This window comes from Electrophorus electricus, chromosome 2 (assembly GCF_013358815.1).
Source record: "Electrophorus electricus isolate fEleEle1 chromosome 2, fEleEle1.pri, whole genome shotgun sequence".
In the NCBI taxonomy this organism is placed as follows: Eukaryota; Metazoa; Chordata; class Actinopteri; order Gymnotiformes; family Gymnotidae; genus Electrophorus; species Electrophorus electricus.
The window spans coordinates 23,153,965-23,173,724 of NC_049536.1; the positions used below are offsets into that span (position 1 = coordinate 23,153,965).

The 19,760-nt window shown below is 46.5% G+C and overlaps 1 protein-coding gene across 6 annotated transcripts in view; it reads right to left on the reverse strand.

Moving 5' to 3' along the window:
- Positions 1-732: 732 nt before the first annotated feature.
- stox2b (storkhead box 2b) overlaps positions 733-19,760 on the reverse strand; it is a 45,729-nt gene continuing 26,701 nt past the window's right edge. For 2 of the 6 annotated variants that reach the window (XM_027017100.2, XM_027017103.2), the window contains exons 2-4: positions 11,903-12,055; positions 5,085-7,335; positions 733-2,664 (exon numbers count right to left, since the gene is read on the reverse strand). In XM_027017100.2, the coding sequence (XP_026872901.2) occupies positions 2,475-2,664; positions 5,085-7,335; positions 11,903-12,055 (2,594 nt within the window). In that variant the 3' untranslated portion in view covers positions 733-2,474. Of the gene's footprint in view, positions 2,665-2,841; positions 4,612-5,084; positions 7,336-11,902; positions 12,056-15,081; positions 15,196-15,548; positions 15,617-19,760 lie in introns of those variants that run through there. The other 4 variants (XM_027017104.2, XM_027017105.2, XM_027017101.2 and 1 more) reach the window with 4 other exon arrangements.

Below are 19,760 nucleotides of genomic sequence, written 5' to 3' on the forward strand. Positions count from 1 at the left end.
CATCCATATACACGCGTTATTATACATATTTATTACTATACATAGATTATACCTTTGGATTAAAAGTGCATAGGGAGTTACTTAGAAAATGAAAACAGGATATGTAGATTTGTATAAATGTGGTAGGAAAAAAAGAAAGTTGTAATTTAGCAGAAAGAACTTTTTTTAAAAACAACGCACGACGCGTTTGTGTGTAAGTGAAACACTGACACAATGCTCGTACTCGAGAGAAGAGCGTACTCTTGTGGCAACAGAGGGCAAGATATTCACCTTAGCAATTCAGAGAATATCAGACTGTTGCTCTGGTCATGATATGAATCAAATGTTTTCAAGATTGTAAATTCTTTTTAAGTAGCCACATTGTATAAACGTTTACTTTTAATTTAAATGTAACATGTTTAGCTATGATCTCAGGAAACGTAAATGCCCGAAACGTCGCCCCTCTAACTTCACAAACCCCCACGAGGTAGGAGACCAGATAGGCTATCCTTCACAAATGACGTAGCGTTTAAGTCAATACAATGTCATGATCACAAATGGCCTTGATCAGGGCCCCGTTTTTCAAAATCATCGTAATGTGAACCATCGTCTTGAACGAGAGCGCGGGTGCGTACATACTAGCTGCACGGTTAACTGTAACTAACGACGCGTTTGGAAAACCCGGCTGCACATGCACACTGCATGTCAAGGAACAGTTAGTATGTCGTTAGTACAAATACAGATCACGCTATATACTCAAACGTGTCATGTCATTTTATTGTCTTAAAAAGTTACACGATCCCCAAGGGGAAATCATATACACTGAACATTTAACGCCACGACTACACAAGTAGGGACTTTTAAATATTACAGACTTTACAAAAAAAATCCCTCTGTTAAGTTATTATACTCAGTATGACAGATAAACATTTCTTACAGATTGACATAATGTCACAATGAGGAACAGTGTCATTGAGAACTATAAGAAACCCATCATGATAAGGGAAGACATTTTATGGACTATCCGCATTTCGTATGAAATATGTTCAATATAAACAACATCCTTCTGGATGATTCTCGTTTGTCGTTTTGTCTTGTTTTGTTTACAGCCATTACAGATCAGGCTTTTAGTGCAAACATTTCAAATGAAGGCAGCCCTCGCTGCAAATCTCTACTTCACCGCCCAAAGTCGTTCGTTATCGTCCTCCTGTAGGTGTTTTAGGAAGCAGAATGCACTGCGGAGATACGGGGTGTACGCGCTCGGACAAAGAGGGGACGACGAACATTTCCCGAAGTAGAAAACCTATGTGATCTCAGATGGTTTATAAAGGGGTTGCAAAACACTGATTTATTATACTTCAGCCTTCCAGGGATTTGGATTAATAAATGATTTGTTTGATGAGAAATGCAGCTACGCAAGCCTAATTCAGATGTCCCGTGTGAGTCCACAGCCACAATACTTTCCGAAATTCACTGGTCACTTATCGCTGTGAGAACAGGAGAAAGATTGCTAGCACTCTGACATGGTGGAGGGACAGGGTGGAGAACCCCCCACCCCCTCCAACAGAGCACTCTGCAGCACATTCACAAGCTGATAACAGTGTGTTTGACTGACTTAGAAAAAAAAAAAAAAACACTCATGTCACCTTTGACCATTGTACAAATCGTGGAGGTAGTGGTGTGTATTTTCTGTCATCTTGTCCAGTATTTGAAAGCACCTGGTTAAAAAAAAAAAAAGAAAAAAAAAATCGAAAAAAATGACTGGGAACATCCTTTTCTCTGTGAGAACAGTCCGTTAAGAGAATAATAGCACCTGTTGCATCAAACATGACGCGGTCTATACATTAGGAGGGGTCTTTAATTGTGAAGTGATGGCTATTGAAAGGGCCTGTATAAAAATGACAAACTGTAAACACACTGTGACACATTCTTTTTTCATACGATGGACAACTGTCCCTGGCTACGACCGCACAGCCCTGTACGGAGGTTTGGAGTAGGCCAACAGCTGCCAAGAGGTCATAGGTCAGCTAAAACCCCCGACAAGGATGGAAGAGTTCAGATCTGTTCGACCAGCAGGGTTGCGGAGGGACTGGCCCCCTACTGAAGGCCCCCATGAGTGATTTGAAAGGATCATCGATGACATCTGAACTGGATCGCATCTTCATGAGCAGGCATGTGTGGGACAGCACGTGTGTAACTAGGACTGCCCTGAGTGGAGAGAACCGGTCCGAAACGCAGCGACGACCCGTCGGCGAAAGGAGACCCGTTGTGGAGGCGCTGGGTTCGTCAGGACACCTAGAGCGGTTCCTCGGATCGACACTAGTTTCATACCACAGCTGATGTCAGTCAATACGACGCTATAAACGCTTTAGCTGCGTTCGTTACGAAGGTACCTACAGTAAGTCTTGACACACAGCGGGCTTTTTTTCAAGATGTTCGTTTGGGTTAGCTCGGGTCTCTCTGCGCTCAGCCCGTCTCAGCGCCGGATGCCTCCGCTACACGCTGGTGATGGAGGCCTGCTTCTCCGGCCGGGCGGCGGTTGGCTCAGGGACGGTCCGGAAGGTGGGCGGCTGGTAGGGCGGAGGGGGCCGCTTGGTGCCCAGGTGCCCTGGACTCAGCGCCAGGTTCTGCCGGCGGTTATTGTCCACATTGCTGGAGGTGTTCGAGGCAAGGCTCTCCCGAGTGCTGCGGCCAGGGAGAGAGAGAGAGAGAGAGAGAAAGAGAGAGAGCGCGAGCGAGAGCAAGAGAGAGAGAGCGAGCATGCGAGACAGCAAGAGAGAGAACACGAGACAGAGAGAGAGCGTAAGAGACAGAGCCAGGAGAGAAATGAGACAGCAAAGCGAGAGAGAGATGAGAAAGAAAGCAAAAGGTGTTATAGAGGAAAAAAGATGAAGGAGGTTAGACATGCAGACGTGACGGCCAGCGAGGACAGACGGTAGCGGTGATGTCACCCTGCATGGGCGCGGGTGTGCGTGGAGTGAACAGAGACAGAGGGGACAACACAAAGAGACAGCAAAGCACACACTCAGCAAGGGGAGGGCACACAGAAACGCAGCCAGAAGGGGCCGAAAATTAACATTTTTCAGTCAGAACCACAGGCCAGATCAACGGCAAATAACCGTTCGGTAGCATAATGGGACTTTTAATTCTGTGCACCACTAACCCTGCAAGTATCGTTTCCAGGCACACATTTGCCATTACAGGACTGTTATGTGCAGACAGGGGCACTGTGCAGAGTAGCGCAAGTACCAGAGCCCTGGAGTTTTACAGACCACCAGCAGATTTACACACAACAGGTCAAAATCAAATATCAGAACCACTGTGAGCAGCAGGGTCACGTCGACAGTACTGTGTCCAAACGAACTGGATTCACTCCAATCGGAACAGGGGTCTCAACCGATCACAAGGTTCTCGAGTTTTGATTCCTAGCTGTTCAACAATGTTACTGTGAGTGTCTGGACCCCCATAAAACAGCTGGAAAGCCTGATGCCTTCATGTGTGTTTCGTGCTGGAGTTCACTGGGAGTGAAGCGAGCTTTCCCATGGCGTCCTAACAGAGAACCGCCACCTTAACTTGAAACTAGACAGCTGACAGAACTCCGCTCATGATTTCTTGACGGTGCTTGCATAAGGCATTTAACAGGAATTTGGGGAGGGATTAGGAGTTAGCCGCTCTACACAGATGAGCTTGAACCCAGCAGAGACGAACGTAGAAAAGTAGGGTGACTTCCCCTTATGATCTGCATTTCTGCCTCCGTCCACCAGGGTGCAGACATGAGACGGGAGAATGGATATGAACAAACCCAAAAGTCACACCTCCACACATACACACGTCCACCAAAGCAGGGATAAATACTGCAAACAAAAGCATATGTAAAATATTTTAATTTTGCAAAAACCATTCACGTAATTAAGAAAAAAAAACAAAAAAACAAACACGCACACACAGGACACCTTTTTCCCATCAAATGTGTGAAATGTCTCATTGGGTGCGGAGTGCAGATTTAGAGCAAGCCTATGGGCTGGGCAAGGGCAGGGGGTCTGGTCTGGTCTTCAACACGGACCCCCGTTACTCACCTCGGCATTCAAACACTACACTTATAGAGCTCTGTTTGCTGATGCACATCACACACTGACAGAATGAAAAAAGAACACAGAACCTCCAGTGTAGGCCAAAGTAAGTTTTCAAATTAGTTTAAAATCATTAAAAAAAGAAAAAAACAGGTCAAATCAAAAGCTGTAATATTCTGCTGGTGTCCAGTATGAGAGCTTTCAGACATTGGGAAGGAACCAAAAAGACACAAGGACGCATTGTTGGACAGGGACTGCAGAGCAGACAGGAGGAGGGCAGACAGGGAAGCAAATCCAAGTTGCGTCGTGTGCTCAAAGAGTTAATACTGTAACAGGCTGCACACGAGGTCTCTGGAGCACCTGTACAAGTACTCCAGCGTAAACACTTAGGGTTACAGCCAATATGTCAACAGGGTCGATAGCTATTCCGAAACTGAGAAATAAAGCTAGTTTTTTTCACTTGGAGTTTATGCAGAGCACACCATGCAACCAAACATGCAACGGAATATGAACAACACTCGATGTACACTCGGACAACTTGGACAAAATGACCAAGGGTACACTATTTAAATTTTTTTTTTTTTTTTTAAAGAAAAGGAAAAATATAAAAGGGAGAAAAAAAAAAGAAGAAAAAAACCCCCACCAATAATGTAACACCAAACATCAATTAGTTCGTTAAAAATGTGTAAACACTTTCAAAGCAAACTTGGTAGCACCTGACCTGTAATGGGTATAGGTGGCATTTAAATGTCTGGGCACTTAAGACAGTTCATTATACAGTAGTATTAATCTCACTCACAGAGGCTGTTACCATTGACAAAACAGGACAGGATGGAATGTTCTGGAATTACGCTAAGTCTCTACAGGATCCTACGCCACATGTGTAAAGAGCAAAAGCACCTACGTTTGTTATTGTGAGTATCAAATGTGCTCATGACATTTTCTCTATTCACAGAATAGCAAAGCCCTCCAGCTGGATGGGAGAGCGGGGGGGTGGGGGGCATCGAAGAGACTCCGTGGACCGGAGGGTCTTACCGTGGAGAGTTAAAGCCACTGTCCACAGTCACACTGCTGGAGTCCATGCTGTCCAGGCGCGTGGAGTGCGCCGACTTCTGGCTGCTGTGGCCCTCACCCTCTTTGGGGCTCAGGAACGTGAGGTTCCTTTCAAACTTGCGCTGGAGGTCTCGCTCCTTCTCGCGCTCCAGGAGCCACTGCATGGTCCCACCCCCTTCCCGGACTTTCTCCTCCACTTTGTTCTTGTGGCCCGTCCCCTCAGAGTCGTCGTCCGAGACGTTGTAGTAGTCGAAGGCGGTCTCGGCGCAAGACGCCTGCTCGGGGCCCGGGGCCGGCGGCGCAGCCGGCGGGAGGGGGCTCTCCATTCTCTCCTGGTTCTCCAGCGTCTCCGACGACTTGGCGTGTGGGGCCTTGCGCATCGTGCCCGGCCTGGAGAAACTGCTTTCTATGTAGTCCGGGGACATGAACAGTGTCTCCTGGCTGTACACCTCCGCCATTTTGTCCAGGTCACCCGAGTCGGGGTTGTGCAGGTGCGTCAGACGCCCGTTGGGCAAGGGCTCTGGTGCCTGGCTAGGTGCGGGTAAAGACACAGCGCTCTGTCCCAGTGCAGGGTCGTCCTTGTACTCCACAGGGTGAGACGAGGTCAGGAGGGGCGTGGGCCGCTCTGAAGGGGCTCCCTTCCGGAGGGCGTCTCCGAAATCGTGGCTGGACTTCACGAGAGGAGAGGGAGCGGGGAAGGACGCCTCGTTGGAGGTGGAGCGGTGGAAGTAGTCGTCCACGGTCGCTTTGGGGGAGCAGGACTTGGAGTCCCCGTAGGGCGGCAGACTGTCCTTGCTCTTGCTCTTCTCCAGCGGTCTGCAGTGTACAGCGTCCTCCAGTGCCCCTCTGCCCATGTCGGGCACGCAGACGTCCGAGCTCAGCCTCCCGGCGGACAGCATGACGCGCGAGTAGTGGCTCTTCTGGGCGGATGCCCTCAGCGTCCCGTCGTCCGTGTAATACCGACTCCTGTCGTCCGGCGCGCACTCGAAGTCCTCTGGGCCGCCAAGGAAGGGTCCCCCCAGAGGGCCCTTGGAGTTGTCCATGGAGCGCGACCTCTCTTTGGCCTTGTCCGACCTCTCGTTGCGGGACTTGCGCTCCTGGGTGTGGCTGTGGCTGCGGTGCACTTTGGAGTGCGCCTGGGCGCGGGACGGCTCGGGGAAGGGCATCTCTGTCCTGCGCTTGGCCAGCTCACCCGACACGTCCCACTCAGGCGCCGTGGTGAAGTGCGACTCAACGATGTTGGGGTTGCTGTGCACCATGTATTTGCCGCGATTCCTCTCCATGGACATCATGGCGTCCCGCGGCGAGCGTACCAGCGATGAGCTGTAGAAGCGGTAGTCCCTGTCGTAGGACACGTCCAGGTTGGAGCCGTCGGACGGCTCGCCCCTGGCGGCGCGCGTCTTGCTGTGTGAGCGCGACGGCCGGCCCTGCTGGGCCTTGCGGTGCCCGCGGCTGCGTTTGCTGCGGGCGCTGTGCTGGGCTGCCGAGCTCGCCTTGCTCCTCTGGGCCTTCTCCTCCTCTAGGCGCTTCATCACGGCCGTGTGCCTGGCCAGGTTCTCCACCGTCAGGTCTGGGTTGATTCGCCGGATGAGCTCCAGCTCCACGTCACGCGGTACGGCACTGGGCGTCTCCTCGTCGCGCAGGGGCCACTCCTCAGGGGGGAACTGGGCCGAGAAGGTCGCCAGCTGCTTGGCCTTGTCCTTCTTGAAACTCAATCTGAAGAGCTTCAAGCCAAACTTCTTCGACTGCTTCTCGCCACCTCCGTCCCTCTGCTTGCTGCTGGTGTCCGCCTTGAAGCCGAAGCCCAGGGTGCTGCGGCTTTTGTCCGAGGGCGACACCTGCAGGGTAGGAGGTGACACTGCGTACGGCGCCTCCTTGTGCTCCTTGGCTCTCCTCTGCAGCGTGGAGGTGTGTGCGCTGGGCACATCATCCCGGTAGCCGTCGCCGTAGGAGTCGCCGTGGTTCTTGTGGTGCGAGCGCTCCCTGACGCAGCCCGAGGCTGAGGGCGTGACCGTGCCAGAGGGAGGGGAGGAGCACGGTTGCTGGGCCCCACCCCCCGGTATTCTCTCGTCCAGGTGGTACCACTTGCTGCTGGTGCGGATGAGGGACGGAGTGATGAAGTACGTCTGGGGGGTGACAATGAAGTAGCCCTCTGGGGTCGGGTAGATCTTACGCTCACGGACAAGCATGTTGAGGGTGTGACGCAGGATCTCCAGGCTCGGGGTGGGGACACCTATGGCACGCATACACACACACGCACGCACGCACACACGCAGAGAGACAAAGAGAGAAAGAGCAGGTCAACAGCTGCATTTCTAATATAGACCGAGATGTTTTTATTATACATATATACATGACATCATTAAAGTGTTCACACAGTTGCATGTCTCTTTTCCAAAGTTAAGGGTTACATCGTGAGTCCCCTTATAAAGAGGGCTGAAGGAATATTCTGCTGATCTGACTGGCTGTAGATACACATGCAGGCCTCACTGACGCACACACGAGGAATTCCCGCGTCATCATGACTGCACGACTACAGATGAACTCTCCAGCTGTTCGTTACAGCATGAATTAATTAATTTACCACCACCACCTCTCAGCGGCCCTGTAAATGGCTGCGTTTAAGCTCGCCGTACACACACACCGCACGCCTGCGCTTTCCCTCACTGTCTGGTTTCTACGTCTGCGAGCGCTGTCTTTCTTACCCTCCGTTACATCATGGAGCGCCTTCCGCCAAAGCGGCCTGACGCAACAACTCCTAATGCGGGCAAGCGTGCGGGGCATCACGCGTTTTCTGGGGTGTTACAAGGCGGAAAAACGGGACTCTCTCTGTATGACAAATAACACCGCAAAGGAGCGCGTCAATGCAATCAATACGAAAGGGGACGCACGGGGATGCCGGGCAAGGCCAGAGTCAGCGGAGGTATCCAACGTCTGCCGGGCGTCTAGGGCACCACCCAACACCCTTTAAATAAAAGGAAACAAACAAACGCCACCACACTACTTGCGTCTGGCCATAGGAAAGAATACCTCTGTGGGATGGGAGCTTCAAACCTGCTGGAAACTGCTTGGAATTCTTGGGAATATATACAGTAGTCTGTGTTGTGTGTTGGAACAGATTGATGTAGTGTACTTGGATTAATGAAGAGGCTGGAAGAACGTTCCGTAAACAGAGAAGATCATTCCTAATCATTTAATTAGGAATTAACAGACAGCTTTAACAGAACACCGTTAATATAAAGCTAAGTTATATACATCATATACAACAACACTGCCATAGTATTTTCTCGGTTGTTCTAGCAAGAACATTTATCTTAACATAATATTCTTTTTTTTGACAAAAAGTTTTTGTTGTGAGAAAACCCAGGTGGTCGTGAGCAGTTCATTTTAATGCATGTAGCTGTAGAAAACCAAAAGATTGTCATCTAGTATCAAGTCTTAGCTAATACACCTGCAGGACTCCCATCGGGACAATGGAATTTAACGTTAAGTGACACTCAAATCCTCGGCCCAAACCTGGAGCCTCCAATGTGCATTTAGCCTACAGTCGGTTAGATTCTGCAGAGTTTGGGTTAACAACCCCGCCGCCGAGCTCTTCATCACGGTGTCCATACACTAGTCTCACAAAGACCAGCTCAAGTTCTGTCTACACACTAATGCCCATTTCACACAGTAATTACCCATCAGGACAGCTTACACCACGGCTGGGTCACGTACCCCCAGACCCTGCACAAATACAAGCTACACACTTCTGTCCTGGTTTACTTTCATTCTAAATTAGCTCCATTTTTAATTTTAATTTATTTTATGTTTATTGTCTATACGTGCACTCAATTGTAAATACACCAATGTCACTGTGTTTGGTGTATATGGTTTATCCTAAACCACAGTCTGGTAGTGTACACACAATCTGAGCCACAGTCCGGTATACCCAATAGTGTATCCAGTGAGTGGAGTTGTTTCTAATGTGTGAAAAGTATACAAATTTTTAATCAGCCAAGAATCCATTTAGTCCCATTTCAAAAAGAAACATTAAAAATGTTTTCCTAGAAAACATGTATATTAAATGGATGTGTGACATTTGTCTGTGTTGGTTTGTGCTATACATATATGTGTGTTCTGTGTGTGTACTGATCTGTATGTCCTGGCAGTGTTTTTCCTGAAGTGACGACATCATCATGCTTGCTTGCCCATTTACCCCATCAATGAAACGTAACTGACATTCAGTGACATCTGACTCGGAAAATTATCTGTGTGCAAACACAACAAGCTGCATCAACTTGGATAACGTTTCCGCCCTAGTAGACAATGCAAACTAACTTAAAAAGAATAAATATACTCTTGAAGTTAGCTTTAGCTTGGCTAAATGACTGGGGTCAAAGGAGGTCAATAAGCTTTGCACAGATTCTAATGTACTCTGTTATGTGTGTCTACTATGTAATCCTAACGTTGGATACCCCATTCAAATTTATGGCATTATCTTATCAATGAACTAGAATACTGTAGAAATACAGGAAATATTTAAATGATGTATATAGAGATATACAGATAAACAATACCCTACATTAAGTACTAGAGTTTTAGTTAGTTGAAACATGAGCGGGGTCAGAATAGTCTCCATGCTTGTCTTCCATGAGACTTCAAGCATGGTGTTTCAAGACGAGCCGTACTTGAGGTTCGAAGAACTCAAGGTATGGATTGGGCTTTGACATCATGTATGGTGAGGCTGGTCCATTTTTGGCTTTGTAGGTGAGAATCAGGGTTTTAAATCTGATGCGTGCAGTTACCGGAAGCCAATGAAGGGAGCACAGCAGCGGCGTATTGTGTGTGAACTTTGGAAGACTGAAGACCAGTCGTACAGCTGCATTCTGGACAAGTTGAAGAAGTTTCATGGCTCTTAGAGGAAGACCAGCAAGTAGCGAGTTGCAGAAGTCGAGCTTTGAGATTAAAAGACTGCACAAGTACCTGGGTAGCTTCCTGTGAGAGAAAGGGCAGAATCCTTCATATGTTACAAAGGAGAAATCTGCAAGACCAGGTTAGATTAGAAACATGAGCTGAGAACTACATCTGGTTCTCCAAAGTTCTGCCCAGGCTACGTGCATATTCAGATGGGGATACTGGGAGTTCTTGAAGGAAACTGTGAGGTCATGGTAAAGGCTGGGAGTTCCTGGGATGTACAGAAGCTCTGTTTTTACTGGGGTTGAGCGGTGGGCTGTCATCCATGACGCAATGTCAGTCAAGCATGCTGAGATATGTCTGGAGACCTGCGTGTCAGAAGGTGGGAAAGAAAGCGCCAAGTACTTTAACTGGTGCAAGTGTCCCATTTATAGCTCTGTCACATATCTACGTACATGGGCTGTCCAAATACAGAAGCAGGAAGTGACCAGGCTGTTCTGAGTATTGTAGGACAGAAAGGCCATCTCTTCAGAAACACATTGACAATTGTGTGAGAGTCTTCATTTTTCTTCAGCTTTAATGGAAAATTCTGTTCTCCAACTCACTCCAAACGTGACTTCGCCTTTTCACTAAAATTTCAGTATTCTTTGTTTATTCAAATTTCCAAATTAAGATCTTTAAAAATCTTACTCATTAGTTCCACATCAGTCAAAAATGCTTGACCTTTTCCGTGATTTATAGAACCAGTCAAGAAAAAACAAAACAAAATGGAATATTGAACATTACAGAATCTTCATCAACAACAACAGTGCCGAGGTAGTAACATGTACTAGAAGACCTCAGCGTCCTCAGCGCGTATCCCCTACCATCGGCCTAACTGAATTAGGCTTGTGTGTATCATGCTACACACTGTGTCCATCCCATAATCCTCCTGCTGCGGTATTTATATAGTGATTCGAATTATGGAACTTGATCACAACCACCATGTCGCTCTACTCAGATCACCCTAGGGGTCTGGGCTTGGTGAGAAGCCTACTCTGCTGCTTTCCCTGACCTCTGTCTCTCCTTTTCTCTCTCACACACCAGCTAGTTTGGACAGGGTCAAAGGACACAGTAAAATCTTAGAGACAATCGAAAGCCAACACCAGGTTTGAAAAGACATCCGTCCTCATTGTAATCACTGATATTTATGATTCTTTCCACAAGTTATATATTGGCTCTGGAGCAGGAAAGACCCATTGCAAATAATCCTGAATGTGTGCCACTGTGTCAACGTATACATCTATAACATGTGTCTAAATACAAACATGTGGCTAAGACAGTCAGAGTATATGACCAAACTGGAGAAGTATGTCAGAACTGAGGTCATCGAAATCTCTCAACCATTAAATATTAAGCCCTAGCATGTGATTATAACAAATGGCCTATAGTATGCAATTTTTACATTTGCTTCACAGTTTGGTGCAGCAGGGATGAACCTCCAAACACACAATTAAGTCAGGGTGAACGAATCCACATACAGGACCGCTGCCATGGCGACGTCTCCTCGTAATTAGACGCAGACTCCCATCATAAGTGCTGAGTCTTTTCCACATGCAAAGACCCACAGAAATCCCCCTGCCCGTCCTCGCCAGCGGGCATGCGCATCACAGGATTACAGTGCTACTGCAAACATCATAGTCTAGACTAAATACACGCAGGCAATTTTTACCTCCATGTGCAGTTTAGGTTAAAACCAAGGGACCCTCCCTTTAATTTGTTGATCATTCATTCCAATTTAGAGTAAAAGAAGCCCCCCCAAAAAAAGAAAGTCAAACACACACACTGATTTTGAATATTTTGATTTCAGTAAAAAAATTTAAAAAAAAAACATTTACATATTGGAAATAAACAGAACACCGTACCTGGGAAGCATGTGGCCAGGTGCTCCGTGAGGGTCTCCTGTGTGACTGTCTTGCGCGCAGAGTTCATGGCTGAGATGGCCAGACACAGGATCTCCCCCAGCGGGATGAACTGGGACTGACTGATCGGAGACATACTGATCGGGGACACATCACCTGCAGGACCAGAGGGCAAAGGTCACAGGTCAAAGTCACCATTAAAAGCGAGTGGTACAGATGCTGGTTTTTGGAAGGTCATTTTCACCTACTCATTTCATGTTCACAAAGCTTTGGGAAAAACATTGAGAATCTCCACAAAACCAACCAATATACAGACCCTCCTACAAACAAATTACTGAAGAACCTGCCAACTATGGAAACTCAAAACATTTTGACTAGTTATTTGTCAGATCTGTAGACAATTAGAGAAGATCTTCAACCAGTGTGATGTTCTCAGCCTTCTTGTCTGCACCGATGTGCCGTTACCAAACGCAGTGGTGGCTCCAGTGAAATTAAAAGAATTTAATAAAAACTAAATGATAAAACATTAAAGATGATTCTAAAACCATAATGAAGAAAGACTTTTGTTGTTGTTGTTGACACCACATCAAAATTAGCAATATTTTGATTGGTTGGCTGTGTTCCTTTAACACTGCATTCCAGAATCTAGCTCTGAACCATGTGTGAGCTGTAAATGGCACGAAGACCCATCTGGGTGACCTCAGCAAAGCAAAGGCAGGGGTAGGTACAGAGGTCACAGGGTCATCCAGTTAGGGCCCTGATTCAGAGAAGTCTAGCCTGTGTTCTTATGCTGGCAGCCTGAGGACAGAAGCCCAGAGCACAGCAGTGTAAAAGGTGAGCTAATCACCTCAAACGCCCGTGACAGCAGTGCACGCAATGAACGGCCGTCGACGGGCAACTCTGGCTGAAGCACAGAGAAACCAAACGGGTCCAAGATGCTGTTAGGACATCTGCGTGGGTTGGGAATAGCCTTGGCAGAATGTGGGAGTACAAATGAATGGGGGAAAAAAAAAACCTGTCACTAACAAAGAAAAAAAAAGTTCAACAAAAGAATGACTTCAGATATTGTATTTTTTTTTTTTTTTTTACTTCAGTTACACATTTCAGGAAAACTCCTAAATGTAATTATTTATTATAACCCAGGGACTCTCCCAGTTTTCTTTCCTTTATTTGCATAAACCCATCATCTGCGATGGCCGACCTGCAACACTCCCTTCAGACAGATCGGCCGTGCTCAATAGAAGACATCTCTCCTCTCTGACAGCACGGCCTTCGTCACATCTCCTGGACTGAAGAATGCAAGCACCTTACACCGGATTCAAAGTCCTTATCAGTTATAGTTTGTTTGTTTTGTTCTGTAGAGTCTGCAGGTCTTGTTGTTGTGTAAAACATACCTATGGGTTTAAGTGGGCTTAAGTGATGTGCAGTGTCTTCCCATCTGTAGAGGGACAGACCTCAGAACAAACAGCTCCTGTACTTCAGTGTTCCTTAAGGAAGTTTCAACATATTTTATCATGGCTTGCCTATGGATTCATCGGAATCCAGCTATGGAATTCTTAAGATATTTCATCACACACCCATCTTTCATGATCTTTCAACTTTAAGGTGATACCCATTTTTCCTTATATTTTTAAATAATTTATATTTTTATTTACCAGATTTACATATCCCTTCCACTTCACTTCTCACCATTAACCTAAATTATTCACACAAGCATGTATTCTAGTACGTGGTCAGTCATCCCCGTCTGTTATTTGGACAGTTGCATAGTTTGGTTACACTTAAAACAACAGAGTGATAAACAGAGTTGCGGATATGAATTAAAGACCTAAATAATGACCAGATCCGCTAACAGTTTAAACACTCACATGAAAGCTGGAAAGTAATCCCAACATCATAGTTCATTCTCACACAAGGACAAACCCATTAGCTTCTTCTCAGTGGCACAGAGTGTACTAGTGTTTAGCAGGCTTTACCACATATCAAAAAGAATAACAGAAGTAGAACACACACTTTAATACTATCTGGCCTGAAATCAAAATGGCAACCTGTGTCATCACAATCAACAAGAAAAAAAAAAAAATTGAACAGGTTTACAATGTAAAGACTCCATGTGCACAACATGGCAACCGAAGCTGACCATCTGAGACGGAGCTGGGTGTCCAGAGAGTACAGGCCATCAACTGCACCCCCTGGGAGGTGTGGAGACAGAGCTCCACTTCCTGCAGTAAACTGGCTCGTATCTCAGGACAAGAGAAGGGGATGTTATGAAGCAAGGTTTAGAGAATCTGGTCACAGTCCAAGACAACCAGTAATTCTTTTATAGGTGGTCAGTATTTTTGATTAATAACTGTTAATTAAATTATATTGTAAACAAAGTACTTCCTCTTGTTCACTACCTATGTATTACCAATTTTATGTTAATTTTCTTTGGTAGTAAGGCAACTTGTAAAACTCCATGCAAATAAAGTGCTGATGAATTAAAAAACTTCCGTGTTGTGTCATTCTCTGGGTTTAATATTAATTCAGTTCTAATACTAATTTGATATACAGGAGGTGATGAGTAAACGTATGCTGAAAACCGATTTAGTTTTTGACTAAATATTTTTTTAAAATTAAGCAAGTCAACAACAAACATTAAACTTTTCACATGTGCAAACAAAACAGCATATTTATTCTTACAATAACCCAGAATGATTTGTGCAGCTAATATGACAAATGGAAATATGAAAATAACTTCTTGTAAAAGTAGATTTTTTTAAATTATATTAATGACAATATCTCAACAGCCTTCAAGGCCACAGAACGTCAGAAGAGAAACAGATTCTATCTGGGACCTCCCAGACTATTCAGAGATCAAGCATACCACTCAATCCTGACGCAATACAAGTCAAGCTAACTAAAGCCACTTTGAAAACGCAGAAATCCAAGCACAGGAGCCTCAGAGACAGTAGCGAAATCGAAGATGCGTGGAACGAGTGAGACAGAGCGATAGTGAGAGACAGGAAGGGACCGGCACATACTATCAGGGTGTCCTAGCCTGCCCGTGGACCGTCCTGTTCTGCAGAGGGGAAGGGGGCCCTCACGCAGGGGGGCTGCACACGGGATCGGGAAAACACCCCCAGACTCATTCTTCCATGCCCACCCTCCAACATCACCTACCCGTTCTGAGACAAACTCACCATGGAAAGGAAAACAGGCTCCCCTCCCATTCTCTCTGTATCTCACGGCTAAAAGAGGTTAGCTCAAGCAAACGATAAAACTGCGGCGAATGAGCCTCTGCAGGCAGAGAGCTAAAGAATGAGAGAAGCTTTACTGTTCAGGAACCCAAAGAGGGAGCGAGACCTTCACGGACATGTACGAAGCCCAGCACGGTCAAGAGAAAGCACCAACGCGTCTGAACGCCGCAGCCATCGTGAAGGCAGTCGCCGACACACACCTCGGCTGCACGGCAGCCCCTGAGCGCCACAGCGGAGAACTGGTAAACAAACCCACTCGGCCAGGGCTTTCTTTGTCCACGCGTCTCCCAAGCAACCCCATCCCCTTCTTTTGTGATCCTTTCTGACGACACGGCCACCTCCCAGACGCGGCCGGAGCGAGAATGCACGCTGTGGCCGCGTGTCGGCAGGACGTGAAAGGGCTACACTACCTCGGTCAGTCCTCTGGGGATCCAGCTCCTAGTCTGAACAGAGTAGCCGTGCTCCCTCAGTATCTTCCACAGACAAACGAGCATTCAGCCAAGGCTCTTACCCAGCATGCCCTGGTCCACACAAAGACGGGGGGGTGTGACCAATCACATTGTGACTGAGCTCACACTGCCCCCCCCTGCTCACTCACTCCTGGAATGCCCACTGACACTCAAGCTAGTGGGCGGCCCTTTCACAGGAGGTTGTTATGGCAACGCTTCACAGTAGTAACCAGTGGCTGTTCAGTAAGACGTGCCTTCCCTCTACCTCTCTTTTGAGTGTGTCCTGCTCTCTCGTTTGTTTCGTCTTTGGCCTTGTTCCCCTCTTCCCCCTGTACGATTCCTACGGATTAAAAATGAAAGAGCAAAGAACTGGAGGCCATGTGTGCGTCTTGGACTCGCTGGAAGTATTGTGTCACGCCAAGAAAAAGCGCGAGAGAGAGACAGAGAGGAGTTCTGGTTTGTTATCCGTTACACACCCCCAGAGTCAAAGAGAACCCATTCTTTACACCAGCAGGAACAGGGTAAGAACCAGTTCCCTGCTGGTCCCCACACGCTGTATAAAAGTACAGATACTCCAACTGCACCCTTTACTACACTTCACGCCGTAGTCGGTGTATCCAGATAGCCACAGTGTCTCTCTCAGAACACTGTGCCTGTGCGCACGCGCGCGTGTGTGTGTGTGTGTGTGTGTGTGTGTGTGTGTGTGTGTGTGTTGGCATGGTAGCAGACATTGCGGTAAACCCGTTGGTGTGTCAGCAGTGTGTGAGAGGAGGAGTTAGCAAGTGGGGAAAGACAGAGGGAGAGCGAGACACACAGAGGAGGGGGAGGGGGTCATCTCTGCCAGCGGGGGAGGGGGAACTGGTGAAGGAGACTGACACAAAGGGCCTTTGGTTTATTCAGAACCCCTCTGGGTATCTGCTGTCTCATGCCGACCCCCCCCCCCCAAAAAAAAAAACACACACACACACACATACAGCCGCACGCATGCACACGCACACCCCCCCCCAAACAACTTCACGTTCCCACGACTGAGTGCTCAATGGAAGGACTGCAACCATAACCCTTAAATTACAAGCAAGGCCAGTGCTTAATAACAACACTTACAGTCAGACACACCATTAGCATAATTACCTTAGAAAAGCAACATGCTGATTATAGCAGGCTGGTGCATGTGAACCACTAGACAGGAATTTAGTGTTTAATGCAATATATGTCCTTAAAATGTCAATCTATTATCTTTACTCATGGATCTGACCAACAGCAAGCCAGGTTCACATCTGAAAATAATAATAATAATAATATTATTATTATTATTATTATTATTATTATTATTATTAGCAACAATAATCATCTTAGGAACAGCCAAGATACTATGCAGGACCCTCAAACTCCCAGGCCCAAGCTAGAAGGAAAAACACAACCCAGGGGAGGGAGAGTATGGAGGTATTTTTTTCCATTATGATACTGGTGCACAAGGAGAGAACAAAAATTAAAATAACAGAAGATAAGAACAAAACCGCATCTCGAGGGAACTCACAGTGGACCCCGACAGCCACGATCAAGACAAAAGGGCAAAAGGTCAGTGTTCTGAGCTCCAGTCAGGCTGTCTAAACGCAGAGATACCGGGCCCCGGTCGGTCAGGACAGTGCTGGTTAACAGCAGGAAATCCCCCAGCAGTCAGCGTGCGGGGTGTGCACACCCCCTCAGCCTCCACTCGAGTGTGTGAAAACTCAGAGCAGGTGCTACTCTGACTAACCACCAGCTGACGGGGGTCTGGCAGAGAGAGAGAGAGAGAGAGAGAGAGAGAGAGAGAGAGAGAGAGAGAGAGAGAGAGAGAGAGAGACTGAGCCAGGTCTGCTCGAGTTTAGTTAAGTGAGCGAGGTTTTATAAAGCTCAGAGAGTGGATGCAGGTGGACTTGGGTTTTGTTTCAGAAAGATGAAAAGTGGATCCACAAGGAAGGAAACCACTTGAACATGACACAGTTCTGACTACACCGCCTTCCGAATGGTGGCAGAAATGTAATTTTCCAAGATATTAAAGTGTCTCTTTAAATCCAATAGTTTTGAATTTTCCAAGCATGTACACAGCTCTTACAGTACAGTATTGCAAACCCATCTGTAGGTCACAGGGAAATGAATAAAAACGTCTCTTCTAAAAGATTTTAAATTATATGGTAGTACATTTTAATATCACTAACCATTTACATGCAAAACACCAACCGCTGGTACAGAAAACAGGGGCCTCTCTGCTTGTTTCAACACTAGATGGTGGTAAGACCCCAAGACGTAAAAAGTGGTGGAGAGGGGTCAGACTGGGGGCCAGTCCGTTACCGACTGAAACCAAAGCTGTTTTTATTTATTTATTTATTTATTTACTTATTTATTTATTATTAGGTAGGGGGCACCCCCCTCCTTTCTGCTTTACCTCTGCCACGTTTGAACACAATGTCAGGCTACGTTTTGTACTGACTACTCCCGAATTCCTGTTGCAACATGTTGGACCGTGCTGTTCTCTGCCGTCCTTCGCCTTCAGCCGCAGTTAAACCGACGACTCGCGAAAACCAGACTCGGCAAGGCGGATAATGACCGCGCATCCGCTGAAAAGCACTCCATTTCCCACTCACCGCTGAACGGAGGAGACATCAAAGCCAGGGACGGCACTGCCGAAAACATGACTGCTTCTTATCTACCTTCAATTACATGATGCAATTTGGACGAAAAAGACTGTAAAATGATCTTACTATTGTCGAAAAAAAAACGTTCGTCGCGAAACGTTGGCGTTTCAGCCTTTTCTGCTTTATCATTCAAATTGGCCTCATTACGGCAACCGCACGCTGCACAAGCGCTATAGAAACGTTATTCAAACAAACAGCGACGCGATCTCAAAACACAGCCATGTATAGAGCTAATCACATCGAAGGAAATGGGATACAACGAGATGCCTCCGAGGTAATTTCCTACCTGCGAGTCAAGGAATTTCGTTCTTCAAAACAAGAAAAGGGACACCTGCGCGTGTAAAGAAAGAAAAAGGTGCGTGGTCGTAAAGTCTCGCGCCAGATACACGCTGCTGTCAATGCAATACAGAACATTAGTCACGCACGCACGCACTAATCACGAACCTCTATCTTGGCATTTCCACCCACCTGTACAAATACAGACCTAAATAAAAAAACAACAACAACAAAAAACACCCACACACACAACTTTGCGTAAAACCAAAGCACGTCATTGGTCCGCGGTTCGGTGAACTCTCCTTCATCTCCGAGCATGCGTGTCTGGTTGTGTGACAGTTTTTTCCTCCGTCACAAAAATTTCAGTAAACATTAGACTAATCCAGAATGCTGAAACACGTTTCTTCAAATACACATTCAGAAAAAAAATCGAGACATTTCACTTCAAAGTCATGAATCTTCAAACTTAAAGTATTTACATAAAACTGCCAGAAACACTTGTATGATTTTCCAAACTGCACGAATAAATGAGGAATACGTTTGAACAGTGTTTATGCTGTTACTGTTGCAACCATAAACCAGAGGCAATAAACAGAAAGAATTTAGTTATTTGACGGCTTATTTTCCGATGTATTAATTTACTCAAATGTTGGCTTTTACTAGATTTATGAACTGATCAGGATTGCAATGGCAAGAAGGAAAATGGGGAATAATAATAATTTATATAGCACCTTTCACAGACTGAAGGTCGCTTTACAATAACAAAGATGGGGAGAGAAAGAAAAACACTCATATTCAACACATTAAATAACAGGAATAGGCAGAAATATTATGAGAAATGATGTGTCTTAAGTTTGAATTTGAAAACCGAAACGTTTCTTAAGCCCAAAAACCAGAGCGTCGGTGTTAGCCAAACGGTCACGGAATGACGAGGCGCAGCCAAATCAGGGGGTGGGGGGCGGCCTTCAATACGCCACAGAGGCAGTAGCCACGGGGTCACAGGACAGGGTCTGGTACCTCCCGCTGTGGGAGCTGCAGGGTTTTTACTGAGCTGTGCTGCTGGGTCATCAGACGTCTGGACAGAATCTGAACAACTGTTCTGTTCTGATAATAGCACAGCTCTGTGATCCATTATCCAGACTGGACTGTCCAGGTGCTTGGAGGTTTCCTGGACTGTACAGCATTTACTATTGACAACTATTGCTCACGGTGTAGTTCTGAT